Source organism: Pseudorasbora parva, chromosome 6, assembly GCF_024679245.1.
Source record: "Pseudorasbora parva isolate DD20220531a chromosome 6, ASM2467924v1, whole genome shotgun sequence".
Taxonomy (NCBI): Eukaryota; Metazoa; Chordata; class Actinopteri; order Cypriniformes; family Gobionidae; genus Pseudorasbora; species Pseudorasbora parva.
In genome coordinates this window covers 19,819,047-19,842,556 of record NC_090177.1, presented here as the reverse complement: position 1 = coordinate 19,842,556, position 23,510 = coordinate 19,819,047, and the positions used below count along the sequence as shown (strand labels likewise).

The window sequence follows — 23,510 nt, the reverse complement described above, 5'->3', positions numbered from 1 at the left end:
AATCAGTGAATCGATCAATGGTTTGGATCACCAATGTCACGTGATTTCAGCAGCTTGGATCGCGTGTCAAACTGCCAAACTGCTGATATCACGTGACATTGGCGATCCGAATCATTGATTGATTCACTGATTCATAACCGTTTTAATTTTTATTTGAGGAACACGCTAAATAAAGTCGTAGTTTTTGATATTTTTGAACCAAAATGTATTTTCGATGCTTCAAGAGATTCTAATCAACCAACTGATGTCACATATGGACTACTTTGATGATGTTTTTATTAGCTTTCTGGACATGGACAGTAAAGTGTGCATATTGCATATGCTCTGGGACTAAAATATAAAATATCTTAAACTGTGTTCTGAAGATGAACGGGGGTCTTACGGGTGCGGAACGGCATTAGGGTGAGTCATTAATGACATAAATTTCATTTTTGGGGGAACTAACCCTTTAAGTCTGGACTCTGGCTGGGCCACTCAAGGTCATTCACAGAGTTGTCCCATAGCCACTAATTTGTTACCTTGGCTGTTTGATTAGGGTTGTTGTCCTGTTGGAAGATGATAATTTGCCCCAGTCTGAGGTCCAGAGCACTCTGGAGTATGTTTTCATTAAGGATGTCTCTATACATTGCTGCATTCATCTTTCCCTCGATCCAGACCAGTCTCTCAGTTCCTACCACTGAAAAACATCCCCACAGCATGATGCTGCCACCACCATGTTTCACTGTAGGGATTGTATTGGCCAGGTGATGAGCGGTGTCGGGTTTATCCAGACATGAGGCTTGCCATTCAGGCCAAAGAATTTAATCTTTGTTTCATCAGCCCAGAGAATTTAGCTTCTCATGATCTGAGAGTCCTTTAAGTGTTTTTTGGCAAACTTCAGGCAGGCTGTCATGTGCTTTTTACTAAGGAGTGGCTTCTGTCTGCAGACCATGGTCACACTACCAATACAGGTCTGATTGGTGGAGTGGTGCAGAGATTGTTGTTCTCATGGAAGGTTTTACTCTCTCCACAGAGACATGCTGGAGCTCTGTCAGAGTGACCATCTGGATCTTGGTCACCTCTCTGACTAAGGCCCTTCTCCCACAATTGCTGAGTTTAGCCGGGTGGCCAGCTCTAAGAAGAGTCCTGGTTGTTCCAAACTTTTTCCATTTATGGATGATGGAGGCCACTGTGCTCATTGCTTTGTGCTTCATTGCTGCAAAAAAATGTCTGTATGCTTCCTCAGATCTGTGCCTCGATGCAATCCTGTCTCTGAGGTCTACAGACAAGTCTTAGACTTCATTGCTTGGTTTGTACTGTTAACTGGACGTTATATAGACAGGTGTGTCTATATCAGCCTTTTCCAGTCCAATCAACAATGTCGGACAACAATGTCCAATCAACTGAATTTACCACAGGTGGACGCTAATCAAGTTGTAGAAACATCTCAAGGATGATCAGAGAAAACAGAATGATGAGCTACGTTTTTAGTGTCCCTTATGTACATGTTATGTACACAGATTTCAAACAAACATCTTTCACATTGTCATTATGGGGGTACTATTTGTAGAATTTTGAGGAAATTAATTAATTTAATCTTTTTATTAAACTGAATTAAAAAAGTAAAGCGCTGTGAATATTTTCCGGATGCACTGTCATTTATTTCTGTGATGGAAAAGCAAATTATTTATCACAATATAATTTGGGACAAATTGTGAATAAAAAAAAATGCAACAATTTCGTGCCCCTCGCATGTTACAAACCCGATTCTAAAAAAGTTGGGACACAAAATTGTAAAAACAACAAATTGTAAATAAAAATGAATGCAATCATTTACAAATCTCATAAACTTATATTTTATTTACAATAGAATATAGATAACACATCAAATGTTGAGTGAGACATATTGAAATGTCATGCCGAATATTGGCTCATTTTGGATTCCGTGAGAGCTACACATTCCAAAAAAGTTGGGACAGGTAGCAATAAGAGGCTGGAAAAGTTAAATGTACATATAAGTAACAGCTGGAGGACCAATTTGCAACTTATTAGGTCAATTGGCAACATGACTGGGTATAAAAAAAGAGCCTCTCAGAATGGCAGTGTCTCTCAGAAGTCAAGATGGGCAGAGGATCACCAATTCCCCCAATGCTGCGGCGAAAAATAGTGGAGAAATATCAGAAAGGAGTTTCTCAGAGAAAAATTGCAAAGAATTTAAAGTTATCATCAACTACAGTGCATAATATCATCCTAAGATTCAGAGAATCTGGAGTAATCTCTGTGTTTAAGGGTCAAGGCCGGAAAACCATACTTGGATGCCTGTGATCTTCGGGCCCTTAGACGACACTGCATCACATACAGGAATTCCACTGTAATGGAAATCAATTCCAGAAACATTTTCGTGAACACAATCCACAGTGTCATTCACCATTGCCGGCTAAAACTCTATAGGTCAAAAAAGAAGTCATATCTATAACATGATCCAGAAGCACAGCCGTTTTCTCTGGGCCAAGGCACATCTAAAATGGACTGTAGCAAAGTGCAATTGCACTTCTTGCGCTTCCTGTCTCTATTCAACTGTCTTTAGAAGCCCAAACATGCCCAAAAAATATAACTAAAAAGCTTTCCATGTATGCTTGAAAGGTAAATAATAATAATTAATCAATTAAAGAAAAAAAGGTAAAACTGATCTAAAAAACTTACAGGAAGTTTCTGTATAAATGAGTGTGGATTATAAGGCAAAATAGTGACATGGTAGGAAGCATTAATAAAAACGGGATAGATATAGTGAGAATGAGAGAAGGATAAAAAAGAGGGATAAAGAAGCAAAGTCAGGCTGCATTCCCAGGCACTGGTGGGATGAGGGAGGCGGAGGGTGGAGGGCTACTGTCATTGTGGGAGTGCTGAAGAGTCACTGATAATTAGCTCAATTAGTGACAAAGGCAGTGTAATAAATACCGACTTAGTGTCTGGGTCCCTGCTGTCCACTCTCTACACGGCCTGTGATGCAGCCAGGGACTGACGGACAATTCATTAAACCGACAAAATACCCCACCGTCCAGGCGTGACGCTGCGAGTTAGCCCCCTACAGGCCTGGTCCATTGTTCTAATTGTCTGGGTTGGAGTCGCTTTCTGGCCATCTCCTCCTCGCCCCCTCCTTCGTCCTCTTCTTTCAAAAAACCCAAGGAGTTAATGCCCCTACCTAACTCTGTAAGTAGGTGATCGGCAGGTTGGGGGAAAGAGTTACTCGGGAAGGAGGGGTGCAGTGGGATTAGGGTCCGAGGGTTGCCCGGGAGTGTGAAGACCGGTCCCGATCGGAATGTCGTAGAGATGAGTCCAGAAGCTCGGATGCTGGACAAAGCGAGAGTTAATTAGGAAAGATTGAAGGAGTTGGCGACAATGGGCCGCCACCCGAGTCGAGATGAAATTGCTTCCGCGGATTATTGGGGAGCGAGTGTGTGGGTTGCGGAGATGTGTGCACCGGGAGGGGTTCGAGCAGGCTTGGATTGATGGCTGCCCCTCTGGTTAGGGAATAGGGGACAGGGGAGGCTGACCGGCTGTTCCCACAGTCTGTTCTGCAGCAGCCACCTTTGACACACGGGCCTGCCAGGCGGCAAGCAGGGAGGAAGGCTGGGAAAGGGAGGCATCTCGAAACACAAGAGCTTTTAAAAAAATTAATTCATTTTGCTTTCAATGCCAATAAGGAGCGTGATGGACATATGCAAACGACGAGTCAAAAAGCACAAATTCTGAGTTGCAGATTGCGATAGATGCAAAACCACAAGCTGAAAACTCTTTAACACTGTACATCTCTATCTAGTAGCAACATCGAGAGAGTTTATGAATTGCTGTTTTCCTTAATTGGAGCGCTCTGCTCTTTTTCCAAAACTAAGCAATAAAGTTTTAATTCAATAAGTGCCCTTGAGGGTCTCTGAAGAGCTTTGAGAAACTTAACCTTCCAGTCGTGGTTTGAAGCTAATAGAATAATGGCAAAAAACTAAATCACTTGATAAAAATCCAAAACAAAACCTCACTGGGTTGGACTGAGTAAGAGTTTGGCTGAGCGAGGTTGTTGTAGAATGTCTACTTTCCATTCGAGGAAAGAAAAGAGTCACTTTAAACTCAAAGGAACAGTGCAGCAAACAGGTACGTGATATATGGACCGCAAAGCAGCTTCTTTCTTGTTTCCCCCCAAACTCGGGACCTATTCAAAGGGTTGAAGAACTGGCTGACGGGCAAAACGGACCAAAGAAAGTATATGGAATGTGAGCAAAGTTCGAGTCACTGCTGAATAGAGCACAGTGGAGCAGTGGTCACATGCAGGGCTGATGCAGTGTGGGCGCATGGGTTCAACAGAATGTGTGGATTTTGCACAAACCCAAAGAGGGAGGAAAAAACACTGGTACCTCAAGACAAGAATCCCAGCATTCTTTAGTGTCAGCCCTGACGAGAATGGTTTCGGCAGCGCAGCATGCCTGGGATTATGCGCGTCTACGAGTGTGTGTGATAATTGCGAGGTGTGTAAGTGTGGTTGTGTGTGGATTTCAGAGTGCCTGGGCATGGCAGCTGGGAAGCAGGCAGAATCCAGGAGATTTGAACCCTACATGCTGCCTGACCCTCTCAGCAGATGGTGGCTCCAGAGAAGCTGCCATCTTACATCACAATGGCTCTAGTCTCGTAACATCTCCATCACAGGCTCGTACGCTGCCTTGCAACTGCTCCTCGAGAAGAAGAATGTTAAAGGTGACAGGGCATTAGTTGGCATCATTGTATAGAAATCGGAATGCAATTAGATGTATGATCACTGATCTACTAGATAAGTGATTTGATTCATATGAACACTACTTTAATTTAAAGGGATAGTTCATCCTAAAATGACAAGTGTCACCGTGTACTCGCCCTCGTGTCATTACAAACCTGTATGACTTTCCTTCTTCCATGGAACACAAAATAAGATATATCAAAAAACGGGGTCCATGGGGTCCAAAGCAACACTGGACTCTGTGAACTTTCAAAGTATGTACAAAAACACTTGGAATGTTCCAAAATATCTATCCACAAAGAGTTTTGTGGCTTTTAGTCGAAATCTATGGAGTTCTGTAAATAACATATAGGGGTTGAGGGCACGTTTAAGAATTTGAAAAGATAAGGGAATTAATTAATTCAACATGGTCAAGTGAACGAATTAATAAGTAGAGCAAACAGATTTGCTTTCCCCCCTGCGTATCATGTGCGGGGGTCCATTTCTATGGTATTGCACTCACAAAATTCTACCAAATGAACGTATATACACATTAAAAATGTACATTCCTGCACTGCTGGGGGAAAAAACGAACAAAAACATTTATAACTAATCTTGCACTCTTGGTCATATGCAACTTACCCCATCCCTAAATATCACCTGCTTCTGAATGCAGTGACAATAGCAAATCTTGTTTGATGACTGTGATGTAACTAAGATCTTTGATAGGTCTTTCCAAACCTCCTGTTTTAATATTTAAACATATGAAAGAAAATGTACCAATTATTGAACAGAGTAGAGGGTATGAGATTGACGTGAAAATTCACACAGAGAGAGAGAGAGAGTATTACAATATTTATTGCATGAGTAGTATATATCCACAGAAATAGGAGCTTGGCAATCTTAAACCCATTTATTTCCTGAGGACGTGTCTGAGTAATGAGGGTGAGTGTACATCTAACTGTTAGACTGATGTCTGTGGCTTATAAAGAGCAATGAGTGAGTAGAGTCTGTCTGTGTAATGTGCGAGTCTGTAGAAGCAAGTCTGTGTAAAATAATATCAGTATGTCTGTGCAAGTGTTTGTGTGTGGGCGAACAAGCCTGATGCAGTAATGATTTAGGTGGCAATATCGACCCCCCTCACTAATGGACCATGACCTCTTGATTTAGTCTATTGAGGCGACGGGCGGTTCTCAGTAGGCCTGTTTTCCAGCCAGGCTAAATCACTTTCTGCAACCACATGATGACAGAGATAAAGCTCAAATAATGGTGCCATATTTTTTTTTGATGGTGGTAAAGAGTGAATTGTTACTGTTGGCTGAGAAAAAAAAATGTCTTAAAGGGACAGTTCACCTATAATGAAGATTCCGTCATCATTTACGCACCCTGATGTCACTCAACTTGCACAACGTTCTTCTTTAGAACACAACAGAAACACAATTCTGAAAAATGTTTGTTTTTTGTCCATAAAAAGAAAGTCAATGGGGTCCAATGTTGTGTGCAGTGTTGTTACTTGCCAAAAAAAATCTGGAAATAAAATATTTTCTATTATCTCAAAACATCTTTTTCACAAAAAATTGGAAACAGATCCATGTTTGCCAAACAACGCATAATGAATGCATGGTGTAATACAGGAGACATAAACGTAATGCTGGTTTCAGATACCCGATAAGTAGTTTGATATACAGTGTTGCTATATGGTCAGCGGCAAATATTGGTTTGGATGGCACTATTGACCAATCACAATCGAGTATCCTAAATAGCCACATAATAAATTGAACTGGATTCTACATAACTAACAATCCTCCGGCATGGCCATGCCATTGCAAAATTTAGGGCTGTAAATAATATATTGTAATCGGCAGTGTTGCACACTTCCATACTATCCAGTATTGGGGAGGGAAAAAAGATATGAATGGTACATTGTCCAAATGTAATCCACTGGAAGAAAAATGTTGTTTAAGACAAAGGAAAAAGTATTGGGTTTTTGGTTTTAATTATTGCCTATGTTTTTACAGCAAAAGTGGGCAAGTGTTCAGCTCTGACACATGAATGGAGGAATGTTTATTTGCTGCAGTTTAGGGGCATAGTGGTTACAGGAACACTGACACATTCTTGTGTCACCATCTCTGCCTTTTTCTCTGTCTCATGATAGCTTAAACACTGTTCAGCTTCTGCACACACACACTGCCTGGCACTTTCCATTCTCAAATTCAATTTACCAATGCTAATATTATAGCCACAGCAATCATTTCCTTAAGCATGACTAAGTCCCAGCACTGAAATGAATATCATAAATGTCATATCACAAAGTCGAAGAAAAATACAACATGAGTGGGAGTATATTTGATTTAATGCACCTTTGCGTTGGTGGGCCCTGGTTTTATCCTTTCAATTCCCATTAGCGACCCTATAAAGAACACTTGGCAACAGCTCCCTAAGTGCAGTGACACATGGGACAGTCAACTGCAGGAGCTACACACTCTTCCAGAGTGCACATTGCTGAGAGCTGCTTGCATAAGAAGAATACCTCCCTCTTTTGCCCCCTCCCTTCACCAGTGCTCCACTCCACAACCCAACTCTGTAATCACTTCCAGAAGCAAACCAGAGGACGTTTCATAATGTCATCAGCTAAATGTCAATCATTGTCCATATCGAAGAAATCCACGTAAAAAAAGAATGGCAGCACTTACACTCACCTAAAGGATTATTAGGGACACCATACTAATACTGTGTTTGACCCCCTTTCGCCTTCAGAACTGCCTTAATTCTACGTGGCATTGATTCAACGAGGTGCTGAAAGCATTCTTTAGAAATGTTGGCCCATATTGATAGGATAGCATCTTGCAGTTGATGGAGATTTGAGGGATGCACATCCAGGGCATGAAGCTCCCGTTCCACCACATCCAAAAAGATGCTCTACTGAGTTGAGATCTGGTAACTGTGGGGGCCATTTTAGTACAGTGAACTCATTGTCATGTTCAAGAAATTCATTTGAAATGATTGGAGCTTTGTGACATGGTGCATTATCCTGCTGGAAGTAGCCATCAGAGGATGGGTGTATGGTGGTTATAAAGGGATGGACATGGTCAGAAGCAATGCTCAGGTAGGCCATGGCATTCGATGCCCAATTGGCACTAAGGGGTCTAAAGTGTGCCAAGAAAACATCCCCCACACTATTACACCACCACCAGCCTGCACAGTGGTAACACAGCATGATGGATTCATGCTCTCATTCTGTTTATGCCAAATTCTGACTCTACCATCTGAATGTCTCAACAGAAATCAAGACTCATCAGAGCAGGCAACATTTTTCCAGTCTTCAACTGTCCAATGTTGGTGAGCTTGTGCAAATTGTAGCCTCTTTTTCCTATTTGTAGTGTAGATGAGTGGTACCCGGTGGGGTCTTCTGCTGTTGTAGCTAATCCGCCTCAAGGTTGTGTGTGTTGTCTTCACAAATGCTTTGCTGCATACCTTGGTTGTAACGAATGGTTATTTCAGTCAAAGTTGCTCTTCTCACCTAAAATCATTCGGCCCATTCTCGTCTGACCTCTAGCATCTCTAGCAACGCATTTTCGCCCACAGGACTGCCGCATACTAGATGTTTTTCCCTTTTCACACCATTCTTTTTAAACCCTAGAAATTGTTGTGCGTGAAAATCCCAGTAACTGAGCAGATTGTGAAATACTCAGACTTGCCCGTCTGGCACCAACAACCACGCTCAAAATGGCTTAAATCACCTTTCTTTCCCATTCAGACATTCAGTTTGGAGTTCAGGAGATTGTCTTGACCAGGACCACACCCCTAAATGCATTGAAGCAACTGCCATGTGATTGGTTGATTAGATAATTGCATTAATGAGAAATTGAACAGGTGTTCTTAATAATCCTTTAGGTGAGTGTATATAGAGGTGTGGTTTGATCTTCGATGACAGTGGTATTTTAGATGGCTACAGTGTTCATTAATAAATCCACTGTATAGCAGGGCCCTAAAACACTGAGAACGAACCAGTCCCTAACAATATTTAGATTAGTGATCAATAAACATGTTTCAGTGACTGATTCTTAAACATCTACATTTGGTTTCTCTCAATCTTCAGTGCTTGTCAAGTTTAGCTATTATGTGATGTACCTTTACTGACTATTTCTGAGCATTGACAAAAACATTTAGGAGAGATACATTTAGGAGAGATACTTGTTCTCTGTGCTGAAACAAACCCTTTACTGACATCTAGTGGAAATCTTGGTAACACTCTACGGTGTGCTATCATTATCATTAATTCATGCTTAACTAATGCAGAGATAATCATCAGTTAATGTATGACTCATGAAGAACCAAACCATTTATTAATGATTACTGCATCAGCAACTAATGAACATTCTATATGATTAATAGATTAAGTAATATATGAATTGCTATTTGCTATTAATTAAATAGCCTATGATATCATTTAACAATTCCCTAATATCATATTATAGTAACTTATACTGTAAATTAATGTGTCAATTACCAAAATGTGTCAAATCCATTCATTTCAACTTCCAAGTGTCTTTTTTAATTGCAAATCGTTAGCTAATGATTAAAGGTATCATCAAAGGTTATGTACGACTTTACTTGTCGAGGCAACATTACAATTAATTGTTAAGTAATATGTCATTGTGGTAATGGTTTTAGAATTGATTTTGAATTAGTTAATAGTTATGTAGCCTACGTGCCTCAACAAGTAAAGTCATAACAATGATACCTTTGCAAATCGTTAGCTAATGATAAATTAAAGCAGTCAACTGAATGTTTATATGCATGGCTTCAATCATTGTGGTAATTAACATATGAATTTACATTATTAATGAATATAATATGTTATAGGGAATTAAAATAATGACACATTTAATAACGGTTTAATGATCATATACTTAATCTATTAATCTATTAATGGATGTTTATTAGCTGCAGATGCAGCAATCACTTGGTTTAGTTCTTAATGAAATGAGTCACGATTATTTGTGCATTAGTTAAGCATGAATTAATTCGTGTATTGTAAAGTTTTACCGAAATCTTAATCACAAATGTATGCACATGAACTTATACTTTGCATTGTTTTGACTTACCAAGAAGATTATAAATCAACTGTAAGGTTTTGCAGGTTTTTTCGCAAGTGGCACCAGTATACGTTGAAGACCGTCTGCTAATATAACAGGTAGAATACGCTACATATAACACTTCGGTCAAATTTTCAAAACACACCGTAAAACTCAATATTTACAGTCTTTTCTGTCTACTAAAGCTTAACAATAAAGAAATAAATGATAATAAAAAATAATATTATATTTTGTTAACATTGATACGGGCTTTTATTATATTACCCAGAGACGTCCGGGTCCCGCGTGCACTATATAGTTGACGTAAAAGTATTTCCGGTCCTTTCTCATGCCTCTCTAAACCAAGATGGTGAGTTTACCAATCGTTCAGACAGAGGATCATATTTTATAATTTTATTACCACGAGTAAGTGCGTTTTCTCAACAGTTCACGTTTCGGAGTAATGTCTCCGTATACAACCAAACACTCCGTTTTTGATCATGTAAATTTCATTAAAGCGATACTACGTCCGAAATGTCACGCATGTACACTAAACAAGCAACAGACGCATTTACAATTATATCCTTTATAACAGTATTATATCTTGTCTAAAACTGATGAGTTAGGCTTTTACCCCCGTTAATAGTTGTTTGTATTTATTTAAATAAATTCCGTATTACCATTTCTTGATATTTACCTATTTCCACAGATACAACGATGGCTGTACATAAGTTTTAAAAATCAAATAGATATTACAAAACTATTATTGTATAAAGTATCAGGCACAAAGCCACAATTTATATTTTAACTAATAAAACTAAATGTTCTGTAAATGTACATTAACATATATTGATTTCAAGGTTGTCATTTGTAAACCAGTGCTGATATTTCTCCAATTTCTAGACTAAGAAGAGGAGGAATAACGGTCGTGCTAAGAAGGGACGTGGGCATGTCCAGCCCATCCGCTGCACAAACTGTGCCCGATGTGTGCCCAAGGACAAAGCCATCAAGAAGTTTGTCATCAGAAATATTGTGGAGGCTGCAGCTGTAAGAGACATCTCTGAAGCCAGTGTGTTTGACTGTGAGTAAGATACTGGGCTTCTTTAAACACGGGTGTGTTGAAACATTTATCAAACTTGTTCCTTGTCCTTCTACAGCCTACGTTTTGCCCAAACTGTATGTGAAGCTGCACTACTGCGTCAGCTGTGCCATCCACAGCAAGGTGGTGAGGAACCGCTCTCGCGAGGCCAGGAAGGACCGTACCCCTCCTCCACGCTTCAGGCCCGCTGTAAGTCATGCATCCATATCCATTTTAAATTAGGGCATATGTATACTTCTTGTGCTTCAACTATACTGATCAATACAATATCAAGATTACTGTTTTTTTCTTTCTTTCAGGGTGGTGCCCCACGACCCCCTCCAAAACCAATGTGATCTGGAAATATTTGCATAAATTTATGTAAAGAAATAAAGATGACAAACTAAAATGTTCTCGTCTGTTTAATCAAATGGAAAATGTTGCTGTCCTTTTGCACTTGAAGGTTTTAAGCTGCTTGATGTGAAGTAATTTAGAAATGGACCTTAAATATAAGTTTCTATATTTAAGGCAAAAATTGTGTAAAATAGGAGTGGTAAAATAACACATTTTCAACAGGAAAACCTTATGAAACAGTTATCAATACTTCTACAATTAATCTTAAATTGTAATTTTAACATTTATTTACACATTTGAAAATCAAACGTATCTTTTAATGGTAATGCGCTTTAAATTACCAATGAACAAATTTATTTTTTATTAAAAAAATTTTTTTTTACAGCATTTATTCATTCTCAATGTAAGCAAAGTGCTACACTATATATATATATATATAGTGCAAATTAAGTCTAAGGTCTTTACACATTTTTTTTTACAATTCTAATGAAAACAGTGTTATCATAAACTAAACCTTAAAGAACATTTTAATTTAAAACTGAAAATGTATTTGAGTGTGTTCCAGACTGGACATAAATTAGGAAAACTAGAGAACAAGCGTTTAGAGTTGTAAGCAGACAGAAGTTACAACAAATATTACTTTATTGGACATGAAAAATTACTTCAACTTAAAGTTGGGTTACACTCCTTAAAAACAAGATCAAATAAACAATACCTCTTGAAACCAACACACCGTTTTATAGAACATGAGGCAGTTTTTTATATTTTAACAAATTTGAGGTAAAGAGTTTTTCTTTGTCATATACATTTTTTTTCTCACAAAATATTTAAAAACATTGAACCCAGGGATAAAGCCCAAGAATGACAGAGAGTTTGATCCCTGCCTCCCCAAAAATGCTAGGTCTCTCTTTCTCAGTTGCTGCTCAATATGGTTGCTTCACAGTTCGTTTAAAAATATTGAGTTCATCACACCTTGGGGATAAGAAATATGAAATGGTGCAGAAAAGAGCTGGGTTTGGTTTAGAGGAAATAGGGAAAATTGCAGCTAGTATTTCACAAGCGGAACAGTTGCAGAACCCCAGCAAACAAACGAGTACACATGCAATCTCTCCCATTCACACACTTGGTAGGATTCATTACATAATTTCTTTTTGACAGGTAAGTGCATTAAGTGTCATAAATGGTTTTTGCCATGATTTCAAGTAAATAAATTTGTCTGCAGTCTATGAAGGGTGCAAAGTCACTGACTAACCTTTGTAAATACTGGATTTGGTCTCACTTCTTCGATCCATTCATACTGTACTCCGTAGGCTTGCACTGGAGTGAATCCAAGCATACGTATTAAGAGGCCTACACATGTTGTAAAAGTAACCAAAAAGATGTAGGGTCAGTGGGTTACACATAAGCAAGTTTTGGAAATAGCTGACCACCTCCAAGGTCAAGTGATAAACACATGCTACAACATCCAAGTACCCTTAACCACAGCCCACGTCACATAAAGATGTACAAGCAATCAAACAAAACAACTCTTTAAAATTCTTCAAAATTCTCTCATTGGTGCTTTAGTTTCGTTTCAGTTTGTGCAAGTGAGATCTGCTGATAAAACAGGCCACGATATCTTGCCGGGACGGTACGTAACTCTACAACAATATTTCAGTCCTTTCCTTCAACAATCAAGCAGCAGTTTGTACTCAGTGGGGATCGAGAGTACCGTATGCATGAACTCATATGGGACATGACCACACAGGACAAGCGTACAGGATACAAGTCCAATATCAAGGGCAGAAGTCACACAAACATCCAAGCACCAAATTTTACAACACAAGGAGAAAATGTTCTGATCTGAATCCTTAAATGACCGTGACCCCTTTTATTATTAGGAAAATAGCCTTTATAGAATTGTTTTTTAAAAACACCACACTGTTCATCTGGTCTTTATAACCAACGGGTTCTTGTATCAAATTGTTTCTTGTTTTCTCTAAATAGCATTTTTATCAGAAATCAGTGCAATAGAGCAATTTCAGAAAACAAAAGAATATGTTTCAGCTCAGTTACCAGTCATTACTGTATCTGCTCCCCTAAAGCCTTTGAATAAAATCCCCCACCCCGTGCCACCCCGCCCGCCTGTCCGAAACCCTCCCAACAGCCCCAGCAAAAACACTCACATTTAAGCAGAATTAGAAAAAGTGCAATCCTCCTTTTGAGGTAACAACCCTTCCCCTTCACTCGTCGTCAAATTCACGGAATGCAACATGGGTCTGTGTTTGGTCTGCACCAGAACATTAAGGCTCCTATTCCCCCTTCACGTGTCTTACCGCATCTAAAAAAAAACATAATGTGGCTCAATGTGATCGCAGCATGGCAGAGGATGGATGGCGGGGACTTCGTACTACAAAAACGATTTAAAAAAAACCTCAATAGATTTGATAGGCAAAATCTTTATCGCCACTTAAGTGAGGTTGAGATAAAGTTTGAAACGACAATCAAGATCTGAGGCACAAGGAAACCAACTGTTTTTTTCTTCTTGAGGACAGAGGTTGTAGACTCAAAAACTAAGGCAAATGTTTCAAGTTCATTTCCTTTCTTAAATAAAACATTAACATACATTTTTAGAAGGAAATAAAATTATCCGAGCCTTAGCCTATCCCCAATCCTATCTGACCCAAGCATGCCGTATTTTTTCGCCAATTCAGGCTGCATTGTACCTACGGAATCGTCCAGCATTAAAAACCATGTGCAATTCGACTAGCTCGTACAGGGTTCATATAAAGCAACGATTAAGGCAATATGTGTCTGTGCTCCTTATATGGCTAACATACCAATACTCCAGCCTCAGTTTTGCAATTCACGCTGCTTGCTCTCCATTCGCCCTCTCTGTCAGCAGTGTCCTCCCTGAGTCGCCTAATTTCAACAGTCCCACCGAGGTATCCTAAAAGAGCACAAAGTTTGTGTGAATACTCCTAGGCATAGATTTCTTGTTTAACAGGCTCAGAAACTTTGGAAAACCACTCTGGATAAAAGAGTCCAGACTTTGGACGTCTAAGCAATTCAATGTCTTTCTCTCTTCAAGAGGCAGACTCTATGTAAACGCCACAAAACAGATGGGTATTGACCTAATCTCACATCTCGAATTTCTCTTCCCAACTGATAAAAAATAAACCCCACCGAAGTAAGGCACTTCTAAAGCAAAACAGCTGCGTCTTGCGATGAATGACTTGGTGTGGGAGTGCAATCGGAGGATATGACTTGTCCCCCGTTTCAATCCTCATGACATCCACTAACACAGGATGCAATTGCACATTTTATGCTTGTACCTAAGCAATTAGCCTTCGTCGAAAAATCTGATGTCTGCTAATTATAAAAAGCAAGTGCTAATGCGCCCCAATCTGGTGCAGACCGAACTAGACGCCATGACGCCATCTCAAAGCAGCATACAACTCTCTGTACATCTCCCCAGTCTCGACCTACAGCATCCACAAGCACACCTCAGCCAACCTGGTGCTCTCCGCGGACAATGTGCGAGGAGAACTCGTAGCGGTCCTGGCTGCGGTGGCCGCAGATGTTGCACTCGAACGGCTGGCGGAAGCCGTGGCAGCCCATGTGGATGGTAAACATGACATGGTCCAGGAAGAAAATGCGACAGTGCTCGCAGCGGAAGGAGCGCACCGGCCGCCCTTCCCCGTCTACCACCTGCATGGCTTCTCTTGTCAGTGGCGATCGCGGGCTCGCCTTAGTCGGTAAACCTCCAGGAATCCCTTTCTCCCTGTCCCCCTCCAAGTCCGTTTCTTTGGCGTGACTAGGACTGTGCCGCTCGCGCCCGCGGTGGTTCAAGTTTCCCGGTGGCACCGAGGTGATGACGCACTGCTCCTCCACCATGCTCTCAGTGTCTGTCGAATCTTGGTAACCGTTGCTTGGCGAGGCGGCGCGGCTGCGGGTGGAGGGTGCATCTTCATGACCCTCGGCGGCCTCCCTACCGGCCAGGCCCATGGAGATGCCCCCTGCACAGTTTAGACGCTGCCCAAGAGGGGTTATATGAGGGTAGACGGAGCTGATGACTGGGGTAAACTCTGAGATGCAGGTGGAGTGCGAGGGCATCCGCAGGGAGCGTGAAGGATCCACATCATTGCTGCCTCCTCTTGGCCCCCGCAGGAAACGGCCTCCCATGCCTGCTAAAGCAGCGGGGTCACCCTCGGGGTGCGAGAGCAACATGTCCCCTTCTTTATCAGGATTGGGGTCGAGTTCATAAGGTGCTTCCGATATATTCAGTCGCATGTGCTTTTCACCTAGAAAGCAGGGAGCATCAATATATTGATCTTTAGTAATCACAAGATTGCACTGAAAGTAATTTGTTTTTGTAGCTACAGAATAACTAATGCTATATATTTAACATTCTTTTCTAAATCTAATTTACTGCAACAAAACTCTGAAAGCCAACTTATTGAAAAAATATTTTAAATATATATATATTTTTAAAGCAGCACTTGGCAACTTTTGCTCTCGGGGTCCCCCTACAGTTGGGAAAAAATAATGTCCTCAACTACTGTCGTAAGAGCTGTCAAAAATATAAAAAATATTGCGTGCGAAATGTCTTCATCCCAGGTAACGTTACAGTCAGTGGCATATGTTTCAGCATGTCATATGAATATAATTTCATGGGATTTATTTTTTTCAAACGCCAAATAATCACGATGCTCACGTTTACAAGTCAGCGTCATTATAGTAGTCTATTGGTTACCGTTTTACAGGATCTATATGATACTTCAATTCAATGTTTGAGTGGTAGGTAATCACCATAACAAGCATGACAGCATCGGTCGGGCACGCCTCCTTCAGCTCACGCCGACGAGCAAACACTGGTCCAATGTTGATCCTCGTCCTGCCTTTAATCCGATCACTTTTTCGTTTCCTCTTATTGCTTTCCTCCAACAAAACCTTTTCTTTCTTATTTGTCTCTGCTGCTTCGGACATGACTATATTATCCAACGAACAAAGTTGGGCTCGCACGTCCGAATGTAAGGAAGTGTGGGTGTTGGTGGAAGTGACGTATATGCCGTAAAGCAGTCGAATTTAGTAGTTCTTTTTGTTCTCGGGTTACTACCCGAAACCCGAAGTTTAAAAGTACGATTAAAAACGATACAGACCCCATCAAGCTTTGGCAGACGTGTCATTCAACCTATTGTAAGTCGATGTATCATCACAAGAGTCTTGAAAATATATTATGAAGGTTGAAAAGTTACCTAGTGCTGCTTTAAATAAAATAAAAATATATACACCACCATTTAAAGGTTTGAATTACAGTAAGATTACTTTAAAAGAAATGAAAACTTTTATACTTTACATTGATCAAAAGTGACAGTAAAGACATTTATGTTACAAGAAAGTTCTATTTCAAATAAAAGCCGTTATTTTAACATTCTATTCATCAAATAATCCTGACTTTTAAAAAAGTATCACAGATTTCACACACAAAAAAGCAACAATCATTTTCAACATTGATAATATTCAAAATGTTTCTTGAGCAGCAAATCAGCATATTAGAATGATTTCTGAAGGATCATGTGACCCTGAAGACTGGAGGAACGACTCTGAAAATATCACAGGAATACATTACTTTGAAAATATTTTAAAATAGAAAACATTTATTTTAAATTGTAATAAAATTTCAAATAAATGCAATTTTGGTAAGCATAAGAGAAATCTTTAAAAAACATTTAAAACTTTTGAAAAGTAGTGTGTATATATATATAAACAATGATTTTTTTTTAAGTGATAAACGTGCACATTTATAAGGTCTGTGAAACTTAAATCAGTCTTTATTAATATAATTTATTGATTGGTTGACAGTATGACAACGCGTTGTTAAAGATATATATATATATATATATATATATATATATATATATATATATATATATATATATATATATATCTTTAACAACGCGTTGTCATACTGTCAACCAATCAATAAATTATATTAATAAAGACTGATTTAAGTTTCACAGACCTTATAAATGTGCACGTTTATCACTTAAAAAAAAATCATTGTTTCTCGCTGCATACAGTTCACAAGCTCACAACTCAGGTAACACTGTTCTGCATAGGAATTCAAAGAAATGGGCCTACCCAGAAACTTCTGGGGTGTAGACCTCTTCCTCTTGGTGATGCTATTGGCCAGCCGATCAATGAAGGTCATCTTTTCTGAGGAGGACTGGATCAGAGGTTCAGACATCATCTCCACATTATGGGACTCTTCACCTGAAGACACATGCAGAAGCATGTAATAATACAATAGTGTGTGTTAGAGTTGTCACAATATTAAGAAATTAGTGACATTTCACACCAACTTTAAAACCATAGCAATAACTAATATGGTATTGAAACTATATTAAATACTGTTTTTTAGTTGTTTTTTGCTGCTCAAGAAACATTTATTTTCTTAGTATTATTTTCACGATTCTTTGATGAATAAAAAGTTCAGAAGCACAGCATTTAGACTTTTTTGTAATAATATAAATGTCTTTACTGTTACTTTTGATCAATATAGTCTTTTTTTCAGTAAAAAAATGTGCTTTCAAAACTTTTGACCCGTAGTTTTGCACAGTCTTAAATGTATGATCATTAGTTATATACATTAAAATTGATTCAATGCTGTCAGAGTTTGAATAACAGCTCTGTATTTAAAACAAGCATTAACAACATAAGAGACAGCAGCAGTTATACTAGGTTACATTTGAGCTAAGGCCTACAGAACAGTAAAAATTTTTTGCACATAACCACCTGTTTTGATTCTCTGTTTACAATAATACCTCTCCAAGGCATGTATTTTAATCAAGAAGTGCTTTGGACCATTCAAGTACGCAGCAACATCACCAGCTGTGATCTTCACAGAGCGTGCGCGCGATAACACTGAGCTTTCGAAAGCAGCCGCCTGTCAGGCAGCATTTGGGTAACTAATTAAATTGATCCTACAGATACTGCAGAAAGGCCAATATCATCATCCATTTTAGTACTGCTCGTTTTGACCTCCCTAGCATTTGTATCCGTAAATATGGAATTACCGTGTGCAGGCTGGGCGTTATGAGCAGGCTGGTGGTCCAGACTCTGTAGGTAGCTGTGGCAGCGTTCACGGTGCTCCTCCAGGGTGCTCTGCTGCTTGTAGCTACGGCCACAGTAACTGCACTTGTAGGGCTTCCCTACTGTAGGGGAGGACACTGGAATAACGCGGAGGGAGAATATGAATGCATCTCACACACCTTATTTATGTGTTACGTAAACATAAACATTACTAATACAGTATTGAAGGTGTTACTATATAATAAAGTTAAAAATGAATATATTATATATGACAGATAATATATAAATATAATGTTAATCAATATAAATATATTGATTATATATAATTTAATATTTCCAATATAATTACAGAAGAATACTCTAATTACTGGTACAGGATTCGTCAGACCACAGAATTTCCCTTGTCACAATTTCCCCAAAAACGAAATGACACGCCACTCATCTATGACATTTATAGAAGAGGAAAAAACTGTAGACCGCATCTGTCCATTTAGCTTTAGAGATGTGCGTCACTTCAGAGAAATTCATTATTCTATAAAGTCATTTCTCTGAATATCTGCGTTCTCATTCAAAGGACCTCGGGCACTACAGGTGAATGCTCTTCATCATTCAAAAACACAAGCAGGATATCCTGTTTTCATAATACTCTAAATGTCATACTAGACCGCTGCATTTCTTTTGACTAAAAGACTTGATTATATAACCGATTAACAATGTCCTATTCACACTTATTAGTCTGCTTGCACAGGCTCTAGTAGAGCAACAGGTTTAAAAGGAAGTTCTAGACAGCAAAAATAATCACCACTTGCATTAAAAGAGAAATAGGTTACATGACCTTGACTACATTCATTTATGCTCTGTGGCAAATCAAAATGGCTTTTTCCAACCCACACACTTTTCCATCCATTTATTTTCCAGCCACAAAGTTCTCTCTTCTTCCTTCTCTTTATTTCTCGCAAATGGCCTCTCTCAAATCACAAAGGCTCACCGGAGTGGGTGCGGAGGTGTCCTGTCAGGGCGTCACGGCGACGACAGGCGTAGTTACAAAAGGGACATTTGAAGGGCTTTTCGCCAGAGTGGAGCTTGATATGACGCAGCAAGTTGCCCTTCTGAGTGAAGGAGGCCCCACACTGGTTACATTGGAATGGCCGCTCACCTACCGAGACCAAGACTACCAGTTTTCCCACCGGCGCAAAAAAACAGCAGCACATATCTTCAAGCTGACATTTTTTAAAATATGTTTGATCTTTTTTTTTGACAAGATTCAGTCAAAAAACACTTACCTGTATGGCTGCGTTTGTGCACCATTAGAACATTGGGTCCAATGCAGATCATCCCACATATATCACATTTAAGTTTTCCATTGGGTAGCCGAATGGGACCAGGGGATGCGGGCTCAGAGCCACCCATCTCTCCACAGCCGCTCCCAGCCTGCCCTCGCGTACCTCCGACCATCTCCACTCCACCATCTTCTGCCAACTCGCCCTTTTCATCTTTCCATCCTTCATTTTTCTCCCCGACTCTCCTTTCCGCCAGTGGAGCACCAGCCGCCTCCTCGTCACTGTAGAGCTCCACCTTGATGGAGTTAGCTGGGCACAGAGAGAACGTTGTACATTTATTTACCTAAAGCACAACTTGTTCAAACTAAGAGGTTAAAGTGCGTTTAATGGACAGACACTGACCACTGAGAGAGCGACTGGGTGAGGACTGTTGACTGTTTGGTGTGCTTACGGTGGGTCCTCTCAGCCCCGCAAAAAACTCCCGCTCTGTTGAAGAATCTCCACTACCTGAAAAAAGGAACACAAACAATGGGGTTCAAATACATCTTTGTATTTTTCTTAATTCAGGCAAAATTTCCACTTGAAATTATATTATCAACATAACAATTTGAGGGAAAAGTTTAAGTTGATTCTTTGGGGGGGGGGAAGTATTTTTTAATCAATGCGTTTCAAATATAATAATAAAATACAATAGACAAATTAAAAAAAATAAACACCTAAATAAGTTTGCTTTGGATAAAAACTCTAAAATGGATCCTGCGTCCACTCAAAAAAGTCTTCAAAAGAGTTTGCTCAATAATGAAATTGCCCAAAGAAATTAACCAGCACAATTCAATACAATCTGATTAGGAGATCCTGGATTCTGGCATGAGGATTATAGCAGTGGATAAATTCAATTAAAGTCCCAGATTTTCAGTGTGGTCAGTGACATTTGGAACCCACTATATTTAGCTAAATGCATGTCTATGAAAATAACTACAAAGAAGAAGAAGTTTAAAAATGGCCAAACCTGACATGTACGAACGGCCATTGCAATCGTCAGCATTCATCATCACACCAGCTGCCTGTACCGAGAAATCATACAAAAAACATTTGTCTTACAATTTCAACATTGCCAACAAATAGGAAAACAAGTTTTTAAAGAAGTGCATTGATACATTTTACAATAATACAGTGCATTCAAAAACCACAAAAACACACATATACATATATATATATTTGGATCATCTGATTTCAACTGAAAAAAAGAAGAAACTTGCTGGTTCACTTGCAGTTTGTTATATCTCCCTTTCCTGTGTGGTTGCACGGTTTGAGTAGCTGAATAATTGATATGCACACTGGTCAAGATCTCATTTCTAACTCTACAGCTGAATTGAGTGTCCATTCTATAGAATTTTAGTCTGAAATGAAGGGCGTACTGTGCAAGAAACTGCCCTCCCTTTATCCTGAGACCTATCAGAACACTGGCTGACATCTAAAGTAATGATGATAATAAGCCAAATGCAGGGGTTTTTATGATTTGCTATTACTCAGACATTTCCACATATTATCACTTTGGTATTGGAAATATCCTTTAAATGCAACACACGTTAAAATTAAATAATTTCATATTTATAAAAATGACTATTTGACTCATGTGAGGTCAAATATGACCGGCATTTGAAGAGGCAGTTTCAAAGCCTTTTACCTTTATCCTTTCAGAATGCTGGGCAGCTTTAATTTTTAAATCAAATGTACCCCTAAAATCTTTTTAAATTGTTTAAGATTTACACCCTCACACATACAGTGCTATATGATAGGAAATAGTAGAGTTAAAGACTAATTGGGGTACAATTGTATGTTTAAAAAAAAAAAAAAAAAAAAACATTACATGGCAACAAAAACCAAAAAGGGAATACATCTTTTTGTTTAATGAATTTGAAAAGTTGACTCGTATAATAACTGCACCAATCACGACTTATGAAATACACATAAACTAAAATTAGAGATAAAAAAATGCATCATACATTTACTAACAGCAAAATAATGCACAGTGTTTTAAAACAGGCAATAAATAATAAAATGCCAAAGGTGATTGAACTTAACACATCAACATTTCTTTTTACACAGATTGCTAGATAATCCACAAATGTAAAAATTTAAAACATATTGCTTTTGTATTATAATGAACATTGGGACCAGATAAAAAGTCCTTCTGAAGTACCTATCTCTTATTCTGGTACTGTAATTTAATTATTTATATATTTTTTTCATGGTGAATACCGGTAATATGGGTCAAAATTGACTGAAGGATAACAGATAGGTGTAGTTTAAACACATTCAGATGTCAAAAAAAGCAGGTGTAGGCTGAAGCCGTTATACTATGAGATGACAAACGACATGCTGCTTTCTTTACCATTCTTATTACAAAGTAATATAAATATAATTAATAATAAATATGAACTCTTACAAAATAGCGTTATTATTTTAAATCCGTTTTATGGTGTACGTAATAATGTATGATATAATAACAAACAGGCCTTCGGAAATGTAAAACAACATTGTGTCGTGTGAGACAAAAAGCATTCACAGCTGCAACAGGCAGATCTCGTGTATTCACAGAGCTGTCAATGAGTCTAATTAACGCAATAATCGAAACAGCCCTTTCTGTCTGCAGTCATACCAGAAAACGAGAACAAGATCATCGTGCACAAGCCCTCGTATGTTTAGTAACTTTACATACACCATCGCGCTGCAGAGGAGGACTGACAGCACGCAGAATCATGTCAATCCTGTCAGTCTGGAGCAACACTAGCTAGCCACCGCTGCTAACCAGCTAACGAGACGTGACAGCTCCCAATAAGGCGAAGACGTCGCTAAACTAACTCACAAACGAAAGAGCAAGCCTTGCTGACAACGCAATCCGATCGGCAGCCTCCGGTCGTAAATTACAGTCAATTTTTAGACGTGACAAACTAAAGCGGAATTATGTTTCCTGAGAGCCCGTTGGCGTTGCTATGGCACCCAGCACTCGACAGATGAGTCTAGCCGTGTAAACCCTCCCAATCCGAGCATAGTTACCTGGCATAATGTCACTTTCCTTGAATAACAGCTATTGATTTAGCACGGCGAGTATATTTTCTTACCTGACGATCGACTGTGATTGCAATATTTATACAGCAGAAACGCCGTTTGTTTTCTCTAGCGAAGGCAGCATCTCCGGGATCTTTTACCTGAAACCCCAAACAACTTCCGGGCCCATGCCGGGATACAGGCCCGAATAACCTATAACCGAAAAACTGTCTCTCAAATCCATGATTGGGAGGGATTATCGAATGCATCGATCCTCATGCTACAGGTTAGGAAATAAAAAGAAACGCAAAAGCTACAAACGACACATTTGTATTATTAATTATTATTATTATTATTATTATTATTATTATTATTATTATTATTAGTAGTAGTAGTAGTAGTAGTAGTAGTAGTAGTAGTAGTAGTATTGTTGTTGTTATTTATTATATATTATATATTAATAGAACTTCCTTCAAGCTATTTAATGCTCGTATTGTATTCTTTCTCTGTGTCAAACAGGAAATATTTGTCTATTTGTGGGAATTTTTGTTGAATGTGTTAGAAAATTAATTTTCTATGAATTAGAAAAAATAGATAAGCTAGGCCTACATAAAATATATTGTAGGCCTACATTTTTAAACAAATAATTAGTGTGATTATTATTGTTGTTATTTTTATTATTTTGATAACGTGACTGATGTATTAACTACAATTTATCATGAGTAAAACCTTTTTATTTTAAGCAATTTAATATTTTTAAGGAATTTAATTATTTCTCTGCGTTGAACTGGTAATATTTGTGGGAATTCTTTTTTTATTTTATTTTATTTTTTTACCCACTGTATTACCCGCTCCGCTGTAAGGCCCACATTAAT

General features: G+C 38.8%; 2 protein-coding genes across 4 annotated transcripts; one reads left to right on the top strand and one right to left on the bottom strand.

Moving 5' to 3' along the window:
- The first annotated feature begins 10,087 nt into the window (after window positions 1-10,087).
- On the top strand, window positions 10,088-11,285 carry rps26 (ribosomal protein S26). The gene is made up of 4 exons (XM_067447246.1): window positions 10,088-10,168; window positions 10,702-10,879; window positions 10,956-11,086; window positions 11,197-11,285. The coding sequence occupies exons 1-4, from the start codon at window positions 10,166-10,168 to the stop codon at window positions 11,230-11,232; spliced, it is 348 nt and encodes a 115-aa protein (XP_067303347.1). The 5' UTR covers window positions 10,088-10,165; the 3' UTR covers window positions 11,233-11,285.
- Window positions 11,286-13,345: 2,060 nt separating this feature from the next.
- Window positions 13,346-22,849, bottom strand: ikzf4 (IKAROS family zinc finger 4). 3 transcript variants are annotated; one of them, XM_067446040.1, is made up of 8 exons: window positions 22,307-22,559; window positions 20,594-20,648; window positions 19,987-20,091; window positions 19,588-19,893; window positions 19,293-19,475; window positions 18,289-18,441; window positions 17,354-17,485; window positions 13,346-15,513 (listed from the first exon to the last, which is right to left on the bottom strand). In XM_067446040.1, exons 1-8 carry the CDS (start codon window positions 22,346-22,348, stop codon window positions 14,717-14,719), a joined length of 1,773 nt encoding a protein of 590 aa, XP_067302141.1. In that variant the 5' UTR covers window positions 22,349-22,559; the 3' UTR covers window positions 13,346-14,716. The 3 variants fall into 3 exon arrangements, with proteins under 3 accessions (XP_067302141.1, XP_067302144.1, XP_067302142.1); XM_067446043.1 differs by lacking the exon at window positions 22,307-22,559 and adding an exon at window positions 22,710-22,849 and having other exon boundaries at window positions 13,347-15,513; XM_067446041.1 differs by having other exon boundaries at window positions 13,347-15,513; window positions 19,293-19,460; window positions 22,307-22,558.
- Window positions 22,850-23,510: the final 661 nt, after the last annotated feature.

Excerpts from the sequence above, each read along its gene's own strand:
- rps26 (XM_067447246.1), top strand. Across the intron at positions 10,880-10,955 it reads TGAAGCCAGTGTGTTTGACT|CCTACGTTTTGCCCAAACTG; the intron begins GTGAGTAAGATA and ends GTCCTTCTACAG. Across the intron at positions 11,087-11,196 it reads CTCCACGCTTCAGGCCCGCT|GGTGGTGCCCCACGACCCCC; the intron begins GTAAGTCATGCA and ends TCTTTCTTTCAG.
- ikzf4 (XM_067446040.1), bottom strand. The coding sequence starts at position 22,348 with ATGATTCTGCGTGCTGTCAGTCCTCCTCTGCAGCGCGATGGT. Across the intron at positions 19,894-19,986 it reads ACCCAGTCGCTCTCTCAGTG|CTAACTCCATCAAGGTGGAG; the intron begins GTCAGTGTCTGT and ends CTCTGTGCCCAG. Across the intron at positions 19,476-19,587 it reads GCACAAACGCAGCCATACAG|TCTTGGTCTCGGTAGGTGAG; the intron begins GTAAGTGTTTTT and ends GAAAACTGGTAG.